This window comes from Pituophis catenifer, unplaced genomic scaffold (assembly GCF_029215685.1).
Source record: "Pituophis catenifer annectens isolate HBS135680 unplaced genomic scaffold, rPitCat1.0.hap2 SCAF_1, whole genome shotgun sequence".
Classification (NCBI taxonomy): domain Eukaryota; kingdom Metazoa; phylum Chordata; class Lepidosauria; order Squamata; family Colubridae; genus Pituophis; species Pituophis catenifer.
Genome location: NW_027256881.1, coordinates 313,398,998 through 313,409,695, shown reverse-complemented (window position 1 = coordinate 313,409,695; position 10,698 = coordinate 313,398,998). Strand labels below are relative to the sequence as shown.

At 39.9% G+C, this 10,698-nt stretch overlaps 1 protein-coding gene across 1 annotated transcript; it reads left to right on the top strand.

Moving 5' to 3' along the window:
* Positions 1–305: 305 nt before the first annotated feature.
* HSP90AA1 (heat shock protein 90 alpha family class A member 1) lies at positions 306–7,868 on the top strand. The gene is made up of 11 exons (XM_070942001.1): positions 306–409; positions 1,580–1,738; positions 1,831–2,197; positions 2,550–2,683; positions 4,091–4,399; positions 4,724–4,889; positions 5,278–5,468; positions 5,548–5,695; positions 6,261–6,529; positions 6,762–7,095; positions 7,197–7,868. Exons 2-11 carry the CDS (start codon positions 1,580–1,582, stop codon positions 7,304–7,306), a joined length of 2,187 nt encoding a protein of 728 aa, XP_070798102.1. The 5' UTR covers positions 306–409; the 3' UTR covers positions 7,307–7,868.
* Positions 7,869–10,698: the final 2,830 nt, after the last annotated feature.

Genomic DNA, 10,698 nt, shown 5'->3' with positions numbered 1-10,698 from the left:
GGCCAGATCGCGGGAGGGGGTAGACGGGTGCATACTTAAATCGTCAGGTGGAGAAAGCTCCGGACCGTCCAGTACAGGGAGAGCGAGCTCCCTCGCGCATAAAGACTAAGAAATTGAACTGACGTTGTACGTAGGCTGTCACCGAGGCCCCTTTTCCCACCCACTCTTTCGTTTGGCTCCTCCCCCTTCTTTCGCTGGAGAAAGTTCGGAAGAAGGCCCGCCCTTCTCTCCGCCCCCCCTCCCTTCCCTGTCAGTGAAGGTTCCCGATGGTTCTGGAAAGAGGCGGCGGCGCGGGTATATAAGGCGCGCGGGAGGCGGGGGCTTCGCGCAGTGCAGCTGGTGAAGAGTTAGAGAGGTGCGGGTTCTTTCGGCGAACGGTCGTGCAGCTTGGTGATTTCACACCGTTAAGGTGAGGACGCTCAAGCCCAGGGTTTCCCCCACCCCACCCCCCTCATAAAGTAGAGCTGCCTTTCCCTCAAGAAGGCCGGGGTGAAAGGCTAGAGGCGGCGAGAGCCCCAAGGACGCCGGGTTTACTTTGGGCCTTAAAACAGCTGAGGGAAACCAAACAGCGAGACCTAAAAAAGCCCAGACGGAGCGGCCGCTTTGGCCCTCACGCCTCACGGGACCGACCGACCGACCGACGACGGGTTGGAGAAAACGGGAACGAGGCGGTCGCTATGCGGGGACGACTTAAGACAAGTTACTTTATTTTAAAAAGAAGGTGGGGGACACGGGCATGAGGAGCGACCTTGCTGCTTTCCCGACAAGGTTTGCTTACAAAGGAAGCGAAAGGGGGTCGGGTGAACAAGGAGAAGCAATGTGGGACGGAGGAATGAATGGAAGAGCTTGCATGGCCGCCTGGAGTGAGGAGGGGAGGGGAGGACCACGAATGTTCTCGGCCGGGAAAAGAGGCGGGAGGCCAGGAAAGCGGCTGTCGTGGGGAAGAGGGAAGGCGGACGAGAGAGAGAGAGAGGAGCCGCTCTCCTGAGTTTGGCGGCGCGCGACCTACCAGCCTCCGCGTCGACGAGAGAATTGGCTCCTGGCGGCGTATGGGGGGGGGTTGGAGAGGGAGGGAGTTGGGGGGGGCAAACGGATGTGTGGGAGCAAGAAGACTCTAGCAATTTCTAGAATTCTTACTCGTTTGGCTCGGCCGCCAGCAGGTGGCGCAGAGGTTGGCTGTGGAAACCTCGAGGCTTCTCGCCTGAGCGTTCAGCTTACTTTGTGGGTGGATTAAACCAAGGGACCAGACATTTCTTTATACTGACTGGCGTACGAAGCAAGTCATTTTTCCTTTCGTTTCCAGCGTAAACGCTCCCATCTTGCCAATAACTTGTAAAATGGAACTTGTTCCACGTCTTGTCTACCCAAATGTTTCAGTTCAACAGCCATAAGCCTAATAGTATGCTCTCAACCCACGTGCTTCATTTTTATCGAAGCGGATACTGAAACTACATTTTTCCCCACTGTCGAAAACTGCTTTAACTGCTTTTAAATCTATGTGAGAAATAATATTTCTATGTTATGCAATGCAATATGTTAACCTGTTAAAAAAGCAATTTTTGCTTTCCTTTTTTGACAGATGCCAGAGGAAGTACAGACACAGGATCAACCAATGGAGGAGGAGGTGGAGACCTTTGCCTTCCAGGCAGAAATTGCTCAGTTGATGTCTCTGATTATCAATACCTTTTACTCCAACAAGGAAATTTTTCTCAGGGAGCTGATTTCTAATTCCTCTGATGTAAGTACAATTTCTAAAGATCTAGAAAATACTATTATTATTATTATCATCATCATCATCATTATTTTCAATGGCTGTCTGATGTTTTGCAGGCTCTTGACAAAATCAGGTATGAAAGTTTGACAGACCCAAGCAAATTGGATTCTGGAAAGGAATTGAAGATAAGTCTTATTCCTAACAAACAGGACCGTACTTTAACTCTTGTGGATACTGGCATTGGGATGACCAAAGCTGACTTAATAAATAACCTGGGTACCATTGCCAAGTCTGGCACCAAGGCTTTTATGGAGGCTTTGCAGGCTGGAGCAGATATTTCTATGATTGGCCAATTTGGTGTTGGCTTCTATTCTGCATACTTGGTGGCTGAAAAAGTGACAGTGATTGCCAAGCACAATGATGATGAACAGTATGCCTGGGAATCTTCAGCTGGTGGATCGTTCACCGTCAGATTGGACAATGGTAAGAGTCCAATTACAATAAATGTAATTTAAGGGTTAACATTAAGAGGGGAAATCCAAACTGCAGCTGTCGGGTCAGGTTTGAAAGCATTGAGAGAAGTAATGGGGAAATAAAATAATTTGTTACTAAATTTATATCCTATAATAATTGCTTAAATCTAATAGGAAACCTTACTGTATACATCAAAAGAATAGTGCTATGAATAATGCAGCATTAAAAACCAGATATTTTTGCTGTTGCCATAATCTAGATTAGTGTATGTTTTGAACCAGTAATGTTCTTTTTTTTTAATTGATCCCTTGTTTTATGGATCTTTTGGTGAAACGGTGATTAAGAATAATTTATTTTACAGGTGAGCCTCTAGGTCGTGGTACAAAGGTTATTCTGCATCTGAAAGAAGACCAGACTGAATACTTGGAAGAAAGACGAATTAAGGAAATAGTCAAGAAACATTCCCAGTTCATTGGCTATCCAATAACACTGTTTGTGAGTAACTTGTTCTCAATAAAACAGTATCTGAACCTTTGTATTTACCTACGCTGATGACACCCAGCTGTACATCTCCACCCCGGACCACCCCAACGATGCCCTTGAAGTGATGTCCCGGTGCCTGGAGGCCGTACAGATCTGGATGGGGAGGAACAGGCTCAGGCTCAACCCATCCAAGACTGAGTGGCTGTGGTTTCCGACATCCCGATATAGTCAGCTGGTGCCATCACTGACTATTGGGGGTGAATCATTGGCCCCCACGCAAAGGGCTCGCAACTTGGGCGTCCTCCTGGATTCACGGCTGTCTTTAGAAGAGCACTTGATGGCCGTGACCGGGAGGATTTTTCATCAGGTTCGCCTGATCCGCCAGTTGCATCCCTTTCTAGATCGGGACTCCCTACACACAGTCACTCATGCCCTCGTCACCTCTCGTCTGGACTATTGTAATGCTCTCTACATGGGGCTCCCCTTGAGGTGCACTCGGAGGCTCCAACTGGCGCAGAGTGCGGCCGTGCGGGTGGTTATGGGAGCAACATGGAGCTCCCATGTAACACCTCTCCTGCGCAAGCTGCACTGGCTCCCGGTGGTCTTCCGAGTGTGCGTCAAGGTTTTGGTTACCACCTTTAAAGCGCTCCATGGCTTAGGACCTGGTTACTTACGGGACCGCCTGCTACCACCAATAGCCTCCCACCGGCCAGTACGCTCCCATAGAGAGGGGCTCCTCCGGGTGCCGTCAGCCAAACAATGTCGGCTGGCGGCCCCCAGGGGGAGAGCCTTCTCTGGGGGGGCACCTACGATCTGGAACGAGCTCCCCCCGGAGATACGGAGGATCCCGGATCTTCGCACCTTCCGTCGCGCGCTTAAAACGTTTTTATTTCATCAAGCTGGCCTGGCCTAAATCATCTCTTTTAAATTTAAATTTTAAACATAAATTTTTAATCTGTTTAATTATGGGGTATTTTAAAATTCAGCCTAAATTATTTAATTGGTTTTAATTTATTTTTGATTTTGTATTTCCTGTGTTTTATCTTCTGGCTGCTCACCGCCCTGAGTCCTTCGGGAGAAGGGCGGTATAGAAATTTAATAAAATAAAATAATAAATAAATAAATGAAGAATTGCTCTGAAGATGATCATGATAATTTTAAATTTAACTGCATAGAGGCTAATGTACTTAATTGGAGCAATTTGACAACTGTCCTACATTTAGGTTACATTAGCAATACTAGAAGCAAATTAAATTCATAATGTGATATAGTAAGCATTTAATACGAACTAAGGATTTTCCTGGAGTTTATGCATAATTTTGCCTGTTTATATTTATCAGTAGATTAACTTTCAGAAAATAGTTTATTCGATTTGCTCTATCAGGCTCACCTTTTTCTGTTTTTATATGCGTAATATAGGTAGAAAAAGAGCGTGACAAAGAGGTGAGTGATGATGAGGCAGAAGAAAAAGAGGAAGAGAAAGAAGAAAAAGAAGAAAAGCCTGAAGATAAACCAGAGATTGAAGATGTTGGTTCTGATGAGGAAGAAGAAAAGAAGGATGGAGACAAGAAAAAGAAGAAGAAAATCAGGGAGAAGTACATTGACCAAGAAGAGCTGAACAAGACCAAACCAATTTGGACCAGAAACCCAGATGATATTACTAACGAGGAATATGGTGAATTCTACAAGAGCCTGACTAATGACTGGGAAGATCACTTAGCAGTCAAAGTAAGATTATTTATTCTTTTGGGAATGGGCTATTTGTTCTTTATATGAGTTTTAGGTAAAACTCAAACTGACAAAACTGGTGGTATATCAAAATATAAAGTGGCTTGTGTTTAAAATATATTGACCCTTTTTCTAAGTAAACACTTTAAAATAATATGGAAATAGTCCCCATTGTTTAAACATAAATTTAGAAGAACCTTTTCCATCTGATACTATTACTGTAAAATTCAAATAATTGATTCCTTTGATGTAAATTTTATTTTATAACAGTATTTGATATTTTATGCCAAAGATTTTTGCTAATTAATTTCCTTTATGTTGCAGCACTTCTCCGTGGAAGGACAGCTTGAATTCAGAGCACTCTTGTTTGTCCCAAGGCGTGCACCTTTTGACTTATTTGAAAACAGAAAGAAAAAGAATAACATCAAGTTATATGTACGCAGAGTGTTTATCATGGATAATTGTGAAGAGTTAATCCCTGAATATTTGAGTAAGTAGTTTGTTATCTGTTAAAAGTTGCAGGTTGCTACAAGGTCAAAAATAGTTACTCTTTGTGCTTAAAGTAGAGGGCCTGTCAGGTCATAGTTAATCTAGTTAAATGCAGCAGCTATTTGAAAAAATCAGCACAAACAAAACTTAAATTGAGTCAGTATTCTCTTTCTAGAAGGGGAAAGGATAACACTATTGACAAGATAATGGAATGAAGGCAGGAAATTTTCTGAAAGGGAAGTTTGCATTTTATTATAATGGAAAACTTGTTCCACTTTAATATCCTAAGTGAGTTTTTCAAGTTTACCTTACAAACCTGCGTATCTTAAGAGGTTTTCTAAGCTACCCTGAGAAATAAAAACATGGTTATAATTTAATCTTTCTTACAGACTTCATGAGAGGTGTTGTTGATTCAGAAGACTTGCCTCTGAATATCTCACGTGAAATGCTTCAGCAGAGCAAAATCCTGAAAGTGATTCGAAAGAATTTGGTCAAGAAATGTTTAGAACTCTTCACTGAGCTGGCAGAAGATAAAGAAAACTACAAAAAATTCTATGAGCAGTTTTCCAAAAATATTAAGGTTAGTTGGTTTGGAATATTTACTTAAATTTTGCCATAAATGTTTGCATGCAGCTTACAAAAATGGAACTTTCTTGTAGCTTGGCATTCATGAAGATTCCCAAAACCGCAAGAAATTGTCAGAGTTATTAAGATACTACACTTCTGCCTCTGGGGATGAGATGGTATCACTAAAGGATTACTGCACTCGGATGAAGGAAAATCAGAAGCATGTGTATTACATTACTGGTGAGTACCTTCAGATCATCTCATTTCTACTTCTGATTGGAGTTTAACTGGGATCATAATGTTTACAGGTAGTCCTCTTTTAGCAACTATTTGTCATTACGATGAAAAAAATAACGTTTGCAAATCTCTCTAAAGCAAAGGAAACTTGAAGTAAGATCATGAACAGTCATGCTTAGCAACTATGCTTATGGTTGCTAAATGAGGAATAGCACTAGAATTTAGACTTCTATACTGCTTTACAGCCCTCTTCGGTAGGTAAAAGTGGTTTACAGAGTTGGCCTATTGCCCCCAACATTTTGGTCCTCACTTTACTCACCTCAGAAGGATTGTAGGCTGAGTCAACTTTGAGCTTATGAGAATCAAACTCCTGGCAGTGAGCAGAGTTAGCCTGCAATACTGCATTCTAACCACTGCACCGCCATAGCTCTTATAGAGCTTTATTTTTGACTGTAAGTGTCTCCACTTAGGTTATCATGATCATAGTTGTCGGGCAGATTCACATTAAAAGTTGATACATAAATTGGTTATTCTGTTGAACTTTGCTGAAGGTAAATTTTTCTTTTAGGTGAAACAAAAGATCAGGTGGCTAATTCTGCATTTGTGGAGCGACTTCGTAAACATGGCTTGGAAGTAATTTATATGATTGAACCTATTGATGAATATTGTGTACAACAGTTGAAAGAATTTGAGGGGAAGACTTTGGTGTCAGTAACAAAAGAAGGTCTGGAGCTTCCTGAAGACGAAGAAGAGAAAAAGAAACAGGAGGAGAAGAAAGCCAAATTTGAAAGTCTCTGCAAGATCATGAAAGATATACTTGAAAAGAAAGTAGAGAAGGTATGTATATTTAAGTCCCCGCTGTAAGTGAATAGAAGTTTTTGCTGACAGCCCCTTTATAAAACAACATGCTATCTTTGACAAATTCAGTATGCTATATGGATTAGTCAAGAAGCAACTGAGGTTTTTTTCAAAATTGAAATAGTTTTTTTTTTTTAAAGGAAGTGAACTAATTGTTTCTTTCTATAGTGGTTGGGCTTTTCTCTGATTAAAATACTCTTAATTCTTGTAGGTTGTAGTTTCCAACCGACTGGTTACTTCTCCATGCTGCATTGTAACCAGTACATATGGCTGGACTGCAAACATGGAGAGGATCATGAAAGCCCAGGCTCTCAGGGACAACTCCACAATGGGTTACATGGCTGCAAAGAAACATTTGGAGATAAATCCTGACCACTCTATCATTGAAACACTGAGACAGAAGGCAGAAGCAGACAAGAATGACAAGTCGGTGAAGGATCTGGTCATTCTTCTGTACGAGACTGCACTTTTGTCTTCTGGCTTCAGTCTAGAGGACCCACAGACACATGCCAACCGTATCTATAGAATGATAAAACTTGGTCTCGGTAAGTTAATATTAGTAAAAATTAGGATGTCTTAAGAGTGTGCTGGGAAAAGTGCTGTGTGTCCATGGGGAAAAGTTAATAATTGTGTTCACTTTATACAGGCATAGATGAAGATGATGCTACTACCGAGGAAGCAAGCCCAGCAGTAACCGAAGAAATGCCACCACTGGAAGGAGATGATGACACTTCACGTATGGAAGAAGTGGATTAAATACCCAATTACCTGAAAGAAATGTGGATATTCCCTTTGTCCTTGGCTTTGAATAAGTTATGTTTTGTATATTATGAATGTTAACCTGCTGAAAAATTCATGACACTTGTCTGCATTCCCTCTTTATATTTATTTTTTTGAAGATGTTATTCTTTTATTTTTGTTACATTTGCTTTTTTAGGTAATGTGGGATGCCATTGAGGGAATGTCTTTTCTTGATATATATAACTGTACATTGGCAAATAAATATTTGGGTAGTTTATGGCAGGATTTTGTGCTAGTGGACAGAAAAAGGGAGTAAGTGAGAAATCTAGTTCTGCAAATGTTATGGTTAAGTCTCTGAAGTTACACAATTGAACACCTGTATCATACAGTACCTGGTAACTAGGTATTTGGAACTGAATATTGTGGAATATTTAAAATCAGAATTCCAACCTGTTGATGTTTAGTTTTTTATACTGTAAAAAAAAAAGATTCTAAATTCCACACTTAACATAGAATAGAATCTACTGTAAATCTATTGTGTCTAATGCAGTTTTGCATGTATGGTTCTACTCTGGAACTATCTAGTAGAAATAAAAATGTTCAAAATGAACTTGAGACAAATGACTATTATTTATGTATTTAATAACTAGTGCTTTTTTATTAGGGCTAACTAACTGCATCTCATTTAAAATAAGAGTGGAAGATAATACCTTGTAAAGGAATCAAGAATTTGCTTCCTAAAAAAGTCAGGAAAATATTCTAAAAATACTTCTGGTACCTCAAAACAGACATAGGTAAATTTATTTATTATTTAAGAGTAACTGAGTTGGAAGGGACCTTTGGAGTCTTCTAGTCCAACCTCCTGCTCAAGTAGGAAATCCCAACACCATTTCAGACAAATGGCTGTCCGGTCTCTTCAAAACCTCCAGTGATTTAGTACCCACAACTTCTGAAAGCAAGCTGTTCCACTGATTAATTGTTCTGTCAGAAAGTTTCTTCTTAGTCCTTAGGTTGCACTTCTCCTTGATTAGTTTCCATCCATTGCTTGTCCTGCCTTCAGGTGCTTTGGAGAAGAGGTTCTTCTTTGTGGCAGCCCCTTAAGATTTTGGAATACTGCTAGTTTTCCTTTTCAGAAGACTAGGCATACCCGATTCCTGCAACCATTCATGTTTTAGCCTCCAGTTCCCTTACTGTTCTTTTTATATTGTGATAACCAAAACTAGATCAGTATTCCAAGTGGCATTACAAAATTCTAATAATTCAATGATCTTAAGTTAGTTATTGATCCATGTAAGAAATATTGTGTGATTTCCCCCCCCCCCCCTTATTTTTTTTGTCCTGGACTCAAATCTTCAATCTTGCAGTAGCTAGTGAGAATAAGTTGCTCTGCTTTATTTTCCAAAATAAAATGAATTTTACTTAGTACCTTATAGTGAATCTATAACTAACAGATTCCTGACTTTTTTTGCCATCATAGATTAATAACAATTCTAAAATGTGCTTCATGTAGTTCATGTACCTACTGTACAAACCTTGGCAAAGCAGCCAACAGAACTGGTTACTGGCAGGATAAGGGGACCTGAATTCCTTTCTGATAGTTTACATGAAAGCTGGTAGCACTAGTGCAACTGCTGGCTATGCGTGATGACAGTATTATATTTTACTACCATAGAATTTTTAACAAAAAGTTTAGCATGAAAAATAAAGAAAATTGAGAAAAAGTATGATAGACAAAATGTTATAGTAGTTTACATGTCACTCCTTCCCCACCATCTCAATTCATTTCCCATATTCAACCCTTTTCAGTCAACCATTCCAGATATCAAGCCATTTTTTCCAATTTCAGTAAATGTCCAGTTGTATCCATGATCAAACATCCTATTTTTGTTTTTGCTGGTTTTGTCATAGTCCATTGTGGATAATAAAGCTGTTTTTCCAGCTTTGCACAAAAAGTAGCTTTGCTTTTCCAAATCTAATCTTACAGGTCTTTTCTAATTGGCTATAAATCCTAATAGAAAAAAATAATATGGTTTCATTTAAATTCTTTGCATCATGTGCATTTGTACCATGCTTTTTCACGAATCTACCGTGCCAAGTCCTTTCATGCATTCTACTTTTCTGGCAGTTAAAATTTGAAATGGTTTAAACCAAGCCAGTCCCTGACCAGAAATCAAATATATTATTAAATAATGTTCAATATTAACATTTCATTGTGGTCTTAATGGGGACTGTTCCCACATGGCTTCATTGCTACATGACAGGAATTTGCAACTATAAATCACTGCTCAAAGTTATCAAAGTGATACTTTAACAGGGTTGAGTTAAGTAAAACAGAATAAATCTTATATTATTAAATCAATGCAAAAGTGTCTTCTAAAATGGCTGAAGTGCATATATAATATTGAAAATTGTTAGTGCACCTTGACCAAAAAGCTAAGGAATTTGGCCCAGTTTAAGAATACGCAGCATGCATTACTTTTACGTTTCTATTGTAAACCCTTAGTGAAGTGATTAGGGAAAATGGGAAATACTGTATTCAGAGGCCATAATTACAACTCCTTGCCCTGATACATGTTTCATATTTTTGTTAGTAGTTTTCAAATGGTTTTCTTACAAAATACTGATACTCAGGAGGGTAACTTCATATTGATGAGTGATGTCATAATAGAGAATATTCCATAGCATATGCTGTTATAGCAACAACTATAACATGACATGGAATGATTGTCTTGTTAGATACCTTGCTTGCATTTAGATGCCTGATTGTCTTGCAAGTTAGATACATTGTCTTGAGTTTGGAGTGTCATAAAGTTAACTGAAAGGTAGGCTCATTCTAGTTGGAATGATTCTGATATGAATACATTAGTTTACCATTCACAGTTTAGTAGATAGATAGGAGTTAGGTTAACTCATCTGGGAGACAATTTGCTTCATTCTCTGCAAAAAAAATCGAGTGTTAGTGTAAACTAGGTGTTACTAATAGCCAGCTCCTTTTTCACACACCCAAAAAAGTTTTGAGAGAGCATAAAAGTGAAGTATAGAAGCCACAGCAGGAAAGTGCTTGTCTTTCCCTCCAACTCGTGCAATTCTGCTCCAACTTGTTTTTCGTGTCTTTCTCACTACTACACCTGTTGCCAGTTACTTTCTTTCCTGAGTATGATCAGGCTTCATGAAAACTTGAGAGGAAAAGCTTTTCTGCTTTTATCCCCTCTACACAATTACAAAACATGACCTGCTTAGGACCTACAAGCTATTTTGGGCCGATTCTGTAGCCACAATGTGTGGGAGTAACATTAAAACCTCTTTCAGGTATTTGGCTTCTCCAAACCCCTCTTTGGTGTAAGAAAGGCACAAGTAGACAATAAGGCCATTGGTTTTCAGTGGTTAACTTCCAGCTATGTGCAATA

What these genes read in the sequence shown, in the direction of transcription:
- HSP90AA1 (XM_070942001.1), top strand. Translation starts at nt 1,580, where the DNA reads ATGCCAGAGGAAGTACAGACACAGGATCAACCAATGGAGGAGGAGGTG. An exon ending in CACCGTCAGATTGGACAATG is followed by an intron (nt 2,198 to 2,549) that starts GTAAGAGTCCAA and finishes TTTATTTTACAG; the next exon opens with GTGAGCCTCTAGGTCGTGGT. An exon ending in GCTATCCAATAACACTGTTT is followed by an intron (nt 2,684 to 4,090) that starts GTGAGTAACTTG and finishes TGCGTAATATAG; the next exon opens with GTAGAAAAAGAGCGTGACAA.